This window comes from Engraulis encrasicolus, chromosome 21 (assembly GCF_034702125.1).
Source record: "Engraulis encrasicolus isolate BLACKSEA-1 chromosome 21, IST_EnEncr_1.0, whole genome shotgun sequence".
Taxonomy (NCBI): Eukaryota; Metazoa; Chordata; class Actinopteri; order Clupeiformes; family Engraulidae; genus Engraulis; species Engraulis encrasicolus.
Window position 1 is genome coordinate 34244630 of NC_085877.1, and position 12806 is coordinate 34257435.

Sequence of the window (12806 nt, forward strand, 5' to 3'; positions counted from 1 at the left end):
TTATTACTGTCAGCAACAGAGTAAAAATGCAGACATTAGACTGCAAGCCTGCAGCGTTCTTTCTGGAATACCCCACTTACTGACCTTTGTTTCCTGTGCTTTTCAGTCGATGTGTCCCATCTACTGTAGATGCATGTAGTCTCTATTGTGGAGAAGCTATGCCCTCTCTCTCCTCCAGCCAATCATGGCTTCTCTCCATCTAAATAACAGACAAGGGTCTAACAATAAAATAGTGTGTTAAATCAAAGCAGTTCTCTCTTATTAAAAAAGTCTCTGGTCTAATACAGTAGTTCAAATAAAATGGTAAAACAAAGATTTTAAACACCTTGCGTATCTGTAGGTTCTTTGACCATTTCTATTTTATTACTGGTGAGAATGTTACACATACGAAAACAAAGAATCCTTTGTCGCACTGTGACGGAGTGATCCCCACCGTCACGTCTTGAAGCGCTTCTGGGCTAAAAATAGCGCTTGTGGCCAGTGAAATCGCTATTGATGAAATAGGAACAATGATAGCGGTACAAACTTTTTCTACTGTTTTTAAACACACGGACACAAAAGGGTGCTTTGGTGCACATGGACAAACATTGTGGGATGGGGGGTGAAACAAAAGGGTGCCGCGGGAAAGCGGCAGAGTGTGAGTGAAAATATTTGTGTTTGTTATTTTTTTGTGCTTATGCAAACTGAACGGTGCTTGTGACTTTTCCCAACTGTGGCATGAAGCGCGCCATGCTGCACGAGTCAGCAAGCTCACGGAACAGTTGGACAATGTTAAAAACCTGAAAGAAGAGAACAATGACTTACCAGATACTTACCTGCGTGTGATCCTTGCTCGGCCAAGCCGAGTGAATGCGAGCTCACTTCCTTATTCGTGAGGAAGCGCGGAAACCGCGGAGGGATACAAGGAATGTCATGTCCGATTTTGTTTATGATTTATTTTTGCTGTTTAAAGCCTTTGGTTACATTCTTATTGTTTTGTAATTTTTGTTTTCATAGTTTATTATGTTTAAAATTGTTTTGAGCAATATATGTGTGTCAGGAGAGATAATTAATGTTTAGTCAGAAACTAGTCCCGTATGGGAGGAGTTCTTCTGGTATATTACCTGTGCATTTGCAATGGAGAGGCAGTCTTACTTTGACCTCTGCTGTGAGAGGGTCTCCTGTTACCTCATGTCTGCTCTAGACGGTTTTGGACTTTGATTTAATTATTATTATTATTATTATTATTTTGTTTGTTTGTTTTGTTAAGTGTTAGTGTTAGTCTTGTCTGTCCACCTGCCGGCAGCCTATTTAAAAAATAAAAAATCCTTCATCTGCTTGGAACCACCGTCTCCTGGTACCTTCCTCAGCCGCTTGACCTCACTATCTTACACGCACTATCACAGGTGACATTCATGTCAAGATAGGCAAATGAGATACACTCTTCACCCAACACTGACCTCTGCTTGCTTTCTCTTCTAGTCTGTGCAACCCGTGGCTATGGGGTGAAACTTCTGGTGAGTTGAGTTTGATGTTGACCTTGCTCTCTCTGGAGGACTGTGACAACTGCGACTATAAGCCACAAGAGAAAGAAAAAATATAAAAAAGACGTACATGGCTACATACAAAATGGCATACAAAATGGCCCACTTTTATGACATGTGCCATACATAAGCACTCATACACATTCCTTGTAATGCACTGTACATGTGCACTGTACACTGTATGTGAATGTATGGCTTACCTATACCTGTGTTTCTCAACAGGGGTGCCGGGTCACCCTGGGGTGCCACAGGCCACCCTCAGGGGTGCCGCGGAAACGTGGCTGATAAATAAATTATGTAATATAATACATATTTGTCTAAATTGATAAGTTAATGCTAGTCAATGCAATCTTTCATTTACACACAATAAAGTAAATATAGGTTGCACCAGTCAGCTGCAACTTCGAATGTAGGTCATCAGAGGTCTCCAAATGTGTTACTTTTCTAAGCTTGTGTGGTAATTTATCGGATTTGATGCCATTTTTTGTGGTGCCTTGAAATTTTTCATGAATTGAAAGGGTGCCTCGCCTAAAAAAAGGTTGAGAAACACTTACCTATACTGTGTATGTGGTAAATGAGGAAGGGGCACAATATAATACTCCTATGTGTCATATTGCATATATGTTGTATAGTCCATTTATGAATCATTTTGTAGGTTTTATATACTATATATATTTTTGGTACCTCATGCTGCAGACCACCGACAGACACCTGTGGATGCTCCTCTACATCCGATGCACATGGAGACGGGTCGTGACAGACCGCTGTTGGCACAAAACCACCGTAGCCTCTATGTGCAGATGGGGTTGCTGGCGGGCCTATTTGCTGAAAAAACTCAACTACATCACAACATTGACATTACCAAGAGCCTTTAGTTAACAGATTAAGACATGATCGGTACAATTCTGTCAGTAAGGTTATTATAACACAGGCTCTGCGCAGAGGGGTTAAACCAGCCAGTCACCACCCATAGATATGAACACAAAATGCTGCGTTCATCATTGAATTGTAGTTGCAGCGAATGGCCGAGGCCAGATCTCGGCCGTGTTTAGCCAGAATGTTGCCGCTATCAATTGGTGACGAGGTAATACAATCCTGTAGGTGGCGCTAACTAGAGATGCAACGGATCCTGATTTTTAGGATCCTGCCGGATACCGGATCCAGTGCTTAAGATCCTGCCGGATCCGGAACCGGATACCGGATCCTACAAAAGGGTTAAAACACATAGCCAAGTCGCACACGTGGGCCCTTTTTTATTACGTTGGCACCAGATCGTGATTTTTAGGTAACTGCCAGATACCGGATCCACTGCTTAAGATCCTGCCGGATCCGGATCCTGTGAAAAACACTATTATCTTGCCGGATCCGGAACCGGATCTTGGATCCTGTGCATCTCTAGTGGTAACATCTATGAGAAATATAAGCATACCGGCCCAAGTCGTCCGCGTCCAGGGTTGCGGGCAGCACCTAGACCATGGCGTGTACAGTTCATATCCATGGACCAACACGTATTCACGTTGATTGGAATTGTTTTAGCTGGCACTCACTGGGGCCGTTACTGTAGGGGCGTTCCGATAATAAAAGTGTGTGCCGATTACACTGTGTTGTTTACTCATGCCTTCACAAAACCTGATGCCCTCAAACTCTCAAGATAACTGTCACTAACACATGCGTTCATTCACATATCCTGTTGCACTCCAGCCATCAGATAACACTGCATTGGAGTGAGGTCGCTATCCGTGGTCCTGAAGTGTGTAACAACTTCAAACTGGTTGTGCAGATTAAACGCCACTGATGACTAATAGGTGCTTAAAGCACTCACAATACAGTATGTATACCATTGAAATATTCTCTGAAATGCCGTATTAACACTTATTTCTTAACAGAATTTAGTGATGATGCCAGATTGGGGAGTCCCCCTCAGCAGAGAGACTTTAGAATCTTGGGTCTCCAGTCTCCAGGCCCCAACGTGATGTCATGCACTGGTTTACGGGGAAAGAATAACTTGCCACTTTTTTACATAGTACTATGCTTTGTGGTACCCAACGAAATGAAACACAATGGATAATAGTGTAAATGTGTACTACTAACAAGAAAGTGATGAAAAATCTTTTTCATCTTAACTTGCAAAACCACCTTTAACTGACCTTGCCTTGCCAACGAACACCTCATTTTGTGTTTCCATGCATACATTATCCCATATACAGTATTGGAATCAAAGATAATCAAGGACTCGCTTTGCTGGGCATGCTGTCTCAATTTCCTCTTGATTTTTAAAATATATTTTTTGGGGCTTTTATGCCTTTATTTGATAGGACAGTCTAAGATGGTGACAGGAAGCGAGTGGGACATAGAGACGGGGTGGGATCAGGAGACTCGAACCGGGGTCCCCGTGGGTGAGTAAGCAAGCCCAAATGTGAGGGGCTTAGGGCGCTGCGCCACAGCGCCCTCCAATTTCCTCTTGATTATAACCAACTGTGGATAGCCTTCAGACTTGCTGTGGTTTTACTGTCTGGAGACATTTATTTTCCACTTGAAGATACCACAATGAGGTTTCTTCATGGAGCTGCTCATTTTTACTCTGGACAATCTATAAGTGCAGTCATGAGTAAGCGGTTAGGGTGTCAGACTTGTAGCCTAAAGGTTGCCCATTCAACTCCCGGCACACAAGGTTGGTAGGGGGAGTAATCAACCAGTGCTCTCCCTCATCCTCCTCCATGACCGAGGTACCCTGAGCATGGTACCGTCCCACCGCACTGCTCCCTATGGGCGCCTTGCACCGGTGAGGCATACATGCAATTCTGTTGTGTGCAGTGTTCACTTGTGTGCTGTGTAGTGCTGTGTCTAAATGACAATGGGAGTTGGAGTTTCCCAATGGGCTTTCACTTTCACTTTAAGTGGGCCAAGCCGACTGACTTTACCCAACCCCAACATAGCATTCTCCTCCTGACCATTACTGTACCAGGACAGACACATATTAAAAGGTATTACCTCTGTTTTTGCAGACACCCATTGGGGAAGTAATTGTTTCAATAATAACAGAGGAACAAGCTGCGTATACTGTATTTACACTGTGTAAATTACACATGAAAGTGAAAGCCCACCTGGGAAACTCCAAACTTCCCGTTGTCATTGTAGCATGCAGCATTCCACCGCACAGCGCTCACTGCACACAACAAAATTTTGTCATTTTGCCTCACCAGTACATATGCATACACATATGTGTGTATATCTGTTTTATATTTTATCCTGTCCCTGTATTATTTGTTTCTGTGTATAGCCTATACTTTTTAGATTCCATGTTTGTATGTGTCATGTGTCTTGTACCCTGTACGTAAGGACACCATCTTTTCTTTTAATCTGCAAGACTAGTTTACCTACGGGTACAAATAAAGTCAACTGAACTGAACTGAACCTGCGTCACTTCAACTGTCACACAACTCTATTTACACATGTGTTCACATGACCTGCTTAAAGGGACACTGTGTGAGATTTTTAGTTGTTTATTTCCAGAATTCATGCTGCCCATTCACTAATGTTACCTTTTTCATGAATACTTACCACCAGCATCAAATTCTAAGTATTCATTATGACTGGAAAAATAGCACTTTTTATACATGAAAAGGGGTATCTTCTCCATGGTCCGCCATCATGAATTTCCAAAAATAGCCATTTTTAGCTGCCAAAATAACTGTACATGGACCATACTAGAAAATATTTGTTTATTACTAAGTAAACGTTCATGTAAAGATCAAATTTGGCAATAGGCAGCCCAGTTTCAATGAGCAGCACAGTTGCAGTATCCTTTTTGACCATTTCCTGCACAGTGTCCCTTAACTACAGATTTCAGATAGCGGCATTCAGGGTGACGTCGCTATCCAAGGTCCTGAAATATGACAAAACAATAACAGCTGTAGGTATAGTACCCGTAAGAGGTTTCTGCCAGACAACTAAGTGGCAAACAGCATCTTCCACTTTTTAGTAAGTCACGTAGCAGTCATTGTCAGTTTTCGCGCTGGGTAACGTGGTTACGGGGCACGGAGACCTATGTGCCTTCTTTCTTTTGGACTGCAGTGTCATATAACGCAATGTAATATTTGTGGGTGGCAACATCAATACAAATGTGACTCAATGAGTTGTAATATTTTCTCACAAAGGATGCTTTTACGCACTTCTCAATGATTTGCTGTTCATGCCTTATGAACACTTCTATACTGTGTTTTTATTTTGTATTTAATGTATTTATGAATTTTAATCCAACTTTCATTCATGAACTTGATATTTTCTATTAGCTTCTTTTAACACTGTTTTATAAAGGGGGTTTTTATGTGTTCTAAGTTCCATTTTAAAATGTTCTATTGTTTCACTTTTATCTTTTTGTATTTATTTATTTTTCTCAAAAGCACACTGACAAATACAATTGGACTTGACTTCTGAACTTGACGTGTTTTAATAATGGTAACAAAAACAAGTGCCACACATTTTTTATTTTATGGCAAGTACTTCACACTGTTGCATGGGTTGAACAATTTGCAACATAAGAGCTATTTTGATAAATCCCAAAAGCCAACAGGCCTTGAAAACATCATGTGAAGTGCAAAATAACATGGGAGTAATGGAACGTTTATCCTGAGGTCAGGAGCCTAAAGGGAATAAACCAAACTCTTACTTAGAACCAAAATTAGCTACCAAGAGAACCAAAAATTGAGCAGCATTTGTACCGAACAGCACCATTGTAGCAATGGTGAATGCATGACAACAAAGGACACTTAATATGAAGAAGGTCCATTAATGCAACAACTTAAAAAAAACCTTCTCAGGTACTTTCACGGGCGTTTCTTTTTCCGAGAGCTGTGACTCGACACCTCACCACCGACCTCGGACCTCCGTTTGCGACTCCGGGTGCGACTGGTTCCGGCCTTGCCGCCATAGGGATACGAAATTTCTTTGCGTATGTGGCTGGGGATGTCACGCGCCCAGCGCAGCTGCCCCCTCCTCACCGCGTAGCGCGTGTCGCCGTACCACTGAATGATGTCGGTGCGCGAAAGGCCGGAGAGCTCGGCAAACCCTGTGTAGTCCTCGCTGGTTGGCCACTGGCACCTCAGGAAGAAGGACCTAAGCTGTTCCATCTGCTCATGTGTCTTGCGAAGACGGCCGGAGGGCGTCAACAAGGACCTTAAACACACATTGAACATATAATGCAATGTAATATTTGTGGGTGGCAACACGGTTACATGGTCTGCAACATGACATAAATGAGGACTCTTACTCGGGTCTGGACCTTGAACACACATTAAACATTAAACTGCAGACTAATCAAATTTAGTAGGAACTCCTTTGTGCCAACTGCCATAAGAGGGCTTAATGACAGACAGACACGCCATACTCACACAGTGCAGAGTTCAATGTTTCTCTATGTTCTCTATGTTTTGTATGTTATGTCGTATGAATGTATGCTGTATATGTCAGTGTTGTATGCAATACAGTGGATGAAGCCCAAGACAAATTTCCCCATGGGGACAATAAAGTACACTCTGACACTGACCTGGGTCTTGAGCGTCGTCTGGGTCTGGGTCTGGGCGTTTTTGCCGCGCCCATTGACGAAGTGCAGGCACTCGCGGAGCCTTTGTTCGGAAGCGTCGCCGCCGGGTCAGCAGCGGGGGGAAGAGGAGTGGCCGAGAGGGACTCGGGCGCCGTGTTGCTCGGCAACACTGTCGGTGCCTTAGGCTTCGAGGGCCTGGGTCTTGAGCGTCGTCTGGGTCTGGGCGTTTTTGCCCCCATTGATGAAGCGCGGGCATTCCCGGAGCCTTTGTTTGGCAGTGCCGCCGCCGGGGCAGCAGCAGCGGGGGGAGGAGGAGGAGTGGCCGAGAGGGACTCGGACGCGGTGTCGGTCGTCGGCAATATCGTCGGTGCCGCCTTTGGCTTCAAGGGCCGCCGCTTGGTCTGCTTCAGGGGTTTTTGCTCCTCATCACCACCCTGCGCATCCTGGCTGGATTTGGGATGCGCTGGCTCGCCCAGCTGCAGTACTTGGGCAGGAAGTTCGCATGTGGTATTATTCTCCCTCTCTGACTTCACCTCGTAAGCCGTAAGCGGACGATCGGACAGGATGTTCTTGAAGAATTTGCTCTCCCTCAGGGCATGCGCGCTCGGCTTACCACGTGACAGTGGCTTCAGGGGCACAGACAGAGCTTTGAGGGGCACGAACGGTAGGGGCAGGGGCCGGGGCCGGAGCTGCTCCTGCTGCTCAGCGTTGTTGGGCGTCTTTTTGAGCATCTGCGTAGACGCGAGCGGCTCCTTCTTCACCTCGTCGTCTCCCAGATCCCTTGCTCCCGCTTCCTCTGCCTCTCCGTCTCCTTCGTCTCCCCCTCCCGCTTCTGATTTCGCGCTCAAGCCAGAGCCGAGTCCCACCCACCAAGGCACGCGGTTGCGTCGCAGCCGTGCCCGGTTGACGCTAAACCACTTGCTAACTTTCTGGCTGGGCAGCCCCGTTTCCCTCACCAGTCGCTTGAACTCCGCCTTGCAGGGCCGGGTGTCGTGCAGAAAGCTCTGCCGCAGAAGGGCCAGCTGGGCTTCGGTTTTCATGTGCTTATTTAGGCTCTGCTGCTGCATCTCCTCCTGCTGCTGCTGCTGCTGCTGCTTCTGCTGCTTCAGAACTTTCGTCCTCCTGGGAAGTTCTGCCTTTATGGTCGGGAATGACCTGGCGGACGTGATGGGGGGCAGGTCTGCCGGCGGCTGCTGCTGGTGGTTGTGGGAGTTCGAGTCTTGCAGGGGTGGCGGGAAGGAGGGAAAAGGTAGCGTGGTGCCGAGGGGCTCTAACTTCACTACGACTTCCTGCTTGATTTTCACCGCGTTCTTTCGTGTTTGGTCGCGGGGCTTGCTCGCGCCGTTAGGCACCCCGACCTTGAGTCGCATCTCGTCAACGTCCCCCGGGTTCCAGCTGATGCCGTACTTGATGCGCTGCCACATGAACCAGGCCTTGACCTTATCCAGCGGCTTGGACGTGCGCAGAGCCAGCGTGGTGAGTTCCTCCGACGTCGGATACGGGAACGTGTTAAACGCGCTCAGCAGCTCGGGAATGCCGTCGACGTCCTGAAGTTGGTTGGAGTAGGTCCATCCAAACTGCAGGTCCTCACACACCTTGGGAAGGCAGACCATCGGGGTGTGGTTGAGGACGGCCCCGCTAAAATGACTGCCATTGACATCACCACCAGACAAGGGGAGAAGAGGCAGGCCCTTGGTGCTGTCATCTGACACGGACTCCTTGAAAATCTTCACCTTCATGTCGCCATCCAATTCAGTTAGTCTGTCAAAGTCACTGTGTGCTGCAAAGTTCCACCGTCTTATCCTTTTGTGCCCCTATTTGTGAAATACAAACAAATAAACAAACAAACAAACAAACAAAACATGAAATAAGAAAGTTCAGTCAATCAGTTGATTGCAGGTTTTCTGAGTATGTTTTCTCCATGTATTGTGGGAGTGGCCAGATTCTTAGCTGGGGAAAAAAACAACTACTTTTGTCACACTGCCATATCCTTTGCAGTTTTATACTCGGGATGAATTCATCGGTCCGTGTACTTTTTCGTTCATTCATTATTATATTTTGGAATGAAACATGAAATTCAAAAAAGGGTGCAACTTCTTATTTTGATTAAAAGAATACAAGCAGAAAGGGCTGTATTCTGTTTTCTGCATGTGTTTTGCCTCGTACACATGTTTACATATAAACAAGAGGCCAAAACCAATGCGTTTTCAAAAATATCCAGATACGTGTAAACGTCTTCTTATTGAAGAAGAACCCCGTCTCTCCTCACCTTTCCCAGGGTCTGTTCTGTCTCCTTTCCTCAGTCGCAGCCCTCCACTCCCGGCAGGCAGAACAAATCAGCATACACTTCACTGGTGGGTGTTTTGATGTCTGGAGAAGTCTGATCTGAACGGAAAAGAAGGGAGAGGCCTTTTATTACTAGTTAAAAAACAACAACAACAACAACAACAAACAAATTATTCCTATGTACTAGTCACCATTGATTGCCAAAGATAAAACTCTGAAACCATAGGCACCAACTTCAAGTATTGGAGGTCACAATGGCTACGTTTACATGATGTTTTTTTATTCAGAATTAATCATTCAGAATTAAATAGTTCTGTCGAGTTTGCTTTGATCTTTCATTTAATTCAGAATTAAGAGATGTTTACATGGCGTTTTCAAAGCAGAATTAAGATTTATTCAGAATTAAAGTGAGTTAATTCCGAATTAAATGTCTCGTGTAAACGTAGCAAATGATAGAATTTTGAAACAGACATACTCAAAAAAGGCACATTATTGGAGTGATGCCCCTTCAACTTTATATTTGAGGGAGCATAAGGGTCCCTCAAAAAGGCCCCATTTTCCGCAGGAACGCCCCCATCTTGACCATTTGACAGCATCCAAATCCAAAAATGTAATAATTTCTGTACCCATTATGAAAGCCCAACTGGGAAACTCCAACTCCCATTGTCATTGTGACACAGCACTCCACAGCACACAAGTGTTCACTGCACACTATGAAATTGCAGTTATACCTCACCTGTTATGCCTCACCTATGCCTCACCCCAATGGCACCCCAAGGGAGAGGTGCGGCGGAGCGGTACCGTGCTCAGGGTACCTCAGTCATGGAGGAGGATAGGGGAGAGCACTGGTTAATTACTCCCCCCACCAACCTGGCGGGTCGGGAGTCGAACCGGCAACCTTTGGGCTACAAGTCTGACGCCCTAACCGCTTACCCATGACTATTATAGATTACAAGCATACATGATTTGGTGTCAATCTGTCCACAGGTGACAGGGAACATAATTCTCTACCCAGAATGCATTGAAATGGCCCAGCCCACATTGACATGTGCGCTGCACAGCAAAAGCAGCATTACGTTCTTTTGTGCCTCCATAAAATTAGGGGTGCATTCCAATATGCAGACTTCTATCCTTCCTTGTTCACTTGCCTGCTTATGAACACAAGATTAATTCAATATCTTGCAAAAGCACAATGCTAATGTCAATTTCTCATTTACAATCTAGATGGTATATGAAAAACAGTCTCCCAAAAGTTTTTGTGACTATGCTGACAGCCAGGAAACTTTATGGGGCACCTAAGTCACGCCCTCTACTTCCTGGTTCATGGGGCAGACAGTTGCAAAATATTGAATGGAAGTGAGCAAGGCGAGTCGTGGTGGACTTGTGGTGCATAAGTGGAGGTCCAAGGTTTGGATTGTTGTTGAAAAACTACTCATTTCAAGCCCAGTAAATATTTTTTGACTCCCTCTGCCCCATGAACCAGGAAGTAGAGGGCATGACTTGGGTGCCCCATTGTTTTCTCCACAAAGGTGGGGAAAGGAGGCGGAGCGAGGCCACAAGCACAAGTGGAGGACGGGCGCGAGTGTGCATATTGGAATGCACTGTAGGTGTAGTTGAAAGTGACTCATTGACAGCACCTGGCCAGACAATCAAATTTCCTGTAAGAGCTGAAACACCTGGCCACTCACCAGAGGCTTTTTTTCTAGTTGGACTGATGGCTGTCACCTCTCCAGCCTGGGATTATGTTTGTCTTCTGATTTGGGCTATGTTGGTTAATATCTGTGGCATAATAGTGAGCAATATTTTTTTTTTTTTGAAAAGTAGCCAACTATGACATGATGCATTAGGCCTACTGGTCACCGTCATTCTATAGGCTATGTTTGATTGAACTTCACCTCAAGTAAGCCATCGTTTGTTAGTGTTTGTGGGGTTGCCAAAAGATGACAGCCTCACCCTGATGACAGATAGTAATAAACCTCGTTCTGAGCAAAACTGAAATAAAGGGACTTATTTCATTCGTGCACACCCTTTCAGAAGCAATAATGCTGTAAATGCTAGCACAAACGTGCACGCACAAGCCGACCAAGCCGTTTAAGTGGTCAGGCAATGAGAATTTCTTTCGCATGCCAGGCGAAGGCAGTAGAATTCTAGAACAGTCTATCTTCCAAGAAGAATGTCTAGTAGGCTCATAAGGGAAGAAGCATATCGCGGGCAAGTGGCAACACAGCTGTGAAGTTACTGCAAGGTTCAAAGAGTCCCAAAAAACATTTCGTGAATTAAGCCTAGCCAGTAGCAAAACAAAAGCCAAATGCTGACATTATACGAACGATTGGGAGGCTAGCTGTTTTGCTAACTAGCGCTCCAGGTACGACAGTGATTTGTTTGATTAAACCACGATAAGATAGCCCACAATTCTGACACATAGTGCATTAGAGCTACATAAACAACATACCAATACGAACACTTCGTCAAAGTTTTGCACGACAGATACTTACATTATTTCCTCGCGGTAGGCTTGCACAACAAACTGATAACTAGTCCATTCAGCGCTGCAGGACTGGCCAGCATAACATTTAGGACCCCTTCAGGACCCCCGTCAGCTTGTGTACCAGCGTAAAAGTCTTCATAATAGTCCTAACTGATGCATATCGTTTGAATATGAAAACAGTTTTTTTCTGATCATATCTTCTATGAGCTTGATACTATATCGTCTAAGATTTATATACTTTCTCTCATACAGTTTGACTGAAATTAACAACGTCTTGTCTTAAGACTACACTTTTATCCTGAAGATGTGGGTCACTCAAGGTCACTCTGTCCGAGTCGTCTGTGGTCCGAGTCCACTGTTTGAGTCTGCTGACTGGAAGGGGTTTGGTCTGTGGTGTGACTTCATTCATAAACTTGAAACTGTCTGGTTCCAGGAAGAGATGGATTTTCTTTAAAGATTCGTTTTCTTAAAAATTATGGCTATGTCTCAAATCACGCGCTTGTGTCAGTGCACTGACAGTCAGTGCACAGTGTATAGTGTGGAAAAAATTGAGCACTATGCACTGAGTGCGTTAGGCCTACAATATGCGGCCTTGCCTCCTCCACTTGTGCTTGTTTCCTCGTACCAGGAAATAATACGTCATGATGACATCACTGATAACAACATTATATTTCAATATCTTGCAAAAGCTCAATTGTAAACTCTTTTTCACATTTGCAATTGGGATGGTGAATGAAAAACAGTCCCTCAAAAGTTGTTGTGGCTAGGCTGACAGCTGGGAAACTTAATCGTTTTCTCCCTGGAGAAGGGGCCAGGAGGCGGGGCGAGGAAACAAGCACAAGTGGAGGAGGCAAGGCTGCATATTGTAACGCACTCCTTGTGCCCTCGCTGGAAGTGACGGCTGAGCATGGCATTAGCTCGCCAAAATATCAGTTGGCTACTGTTTACAATGCACAGCATCTGGTGT

At 45.0% G+C, this 12806-nt stretch overlaps 1 protein-coding gene across 1 annotated transcript; it reads right to left on the reverse strand.

The window, feature by feature from the left end:
* Nucleotides 1–5949: 5949 nt before the first annotated feature.
* LOC134437167 (homeobox and leucine zipper protein Homez-like) lies at nt 5950–11934 on the reverse strand. Its single transcript, XM_063186632.1, has 4 exons — nt 11847–11934; nt 9335–9450; nt 7069–8879; nt 5950–6698 (listed from the first exon to the last, which is right to left on the reverse strand). The coding sequence occupies exons 3-4, from the start codon at nt 8802–8804 to the stop codon at nt 6350–6352; spliced, it is 2085 nt and encodes a 694-aa protein (XP_063042702.1). The 5' UTR covers nt 8805–8879; nt 9335–9450; nt 11847–11934; the 3' UTR covers nt 5950–6349.
* Between the last annotated feature and the right edge of the window lie 872 nt (nt 11935–12806).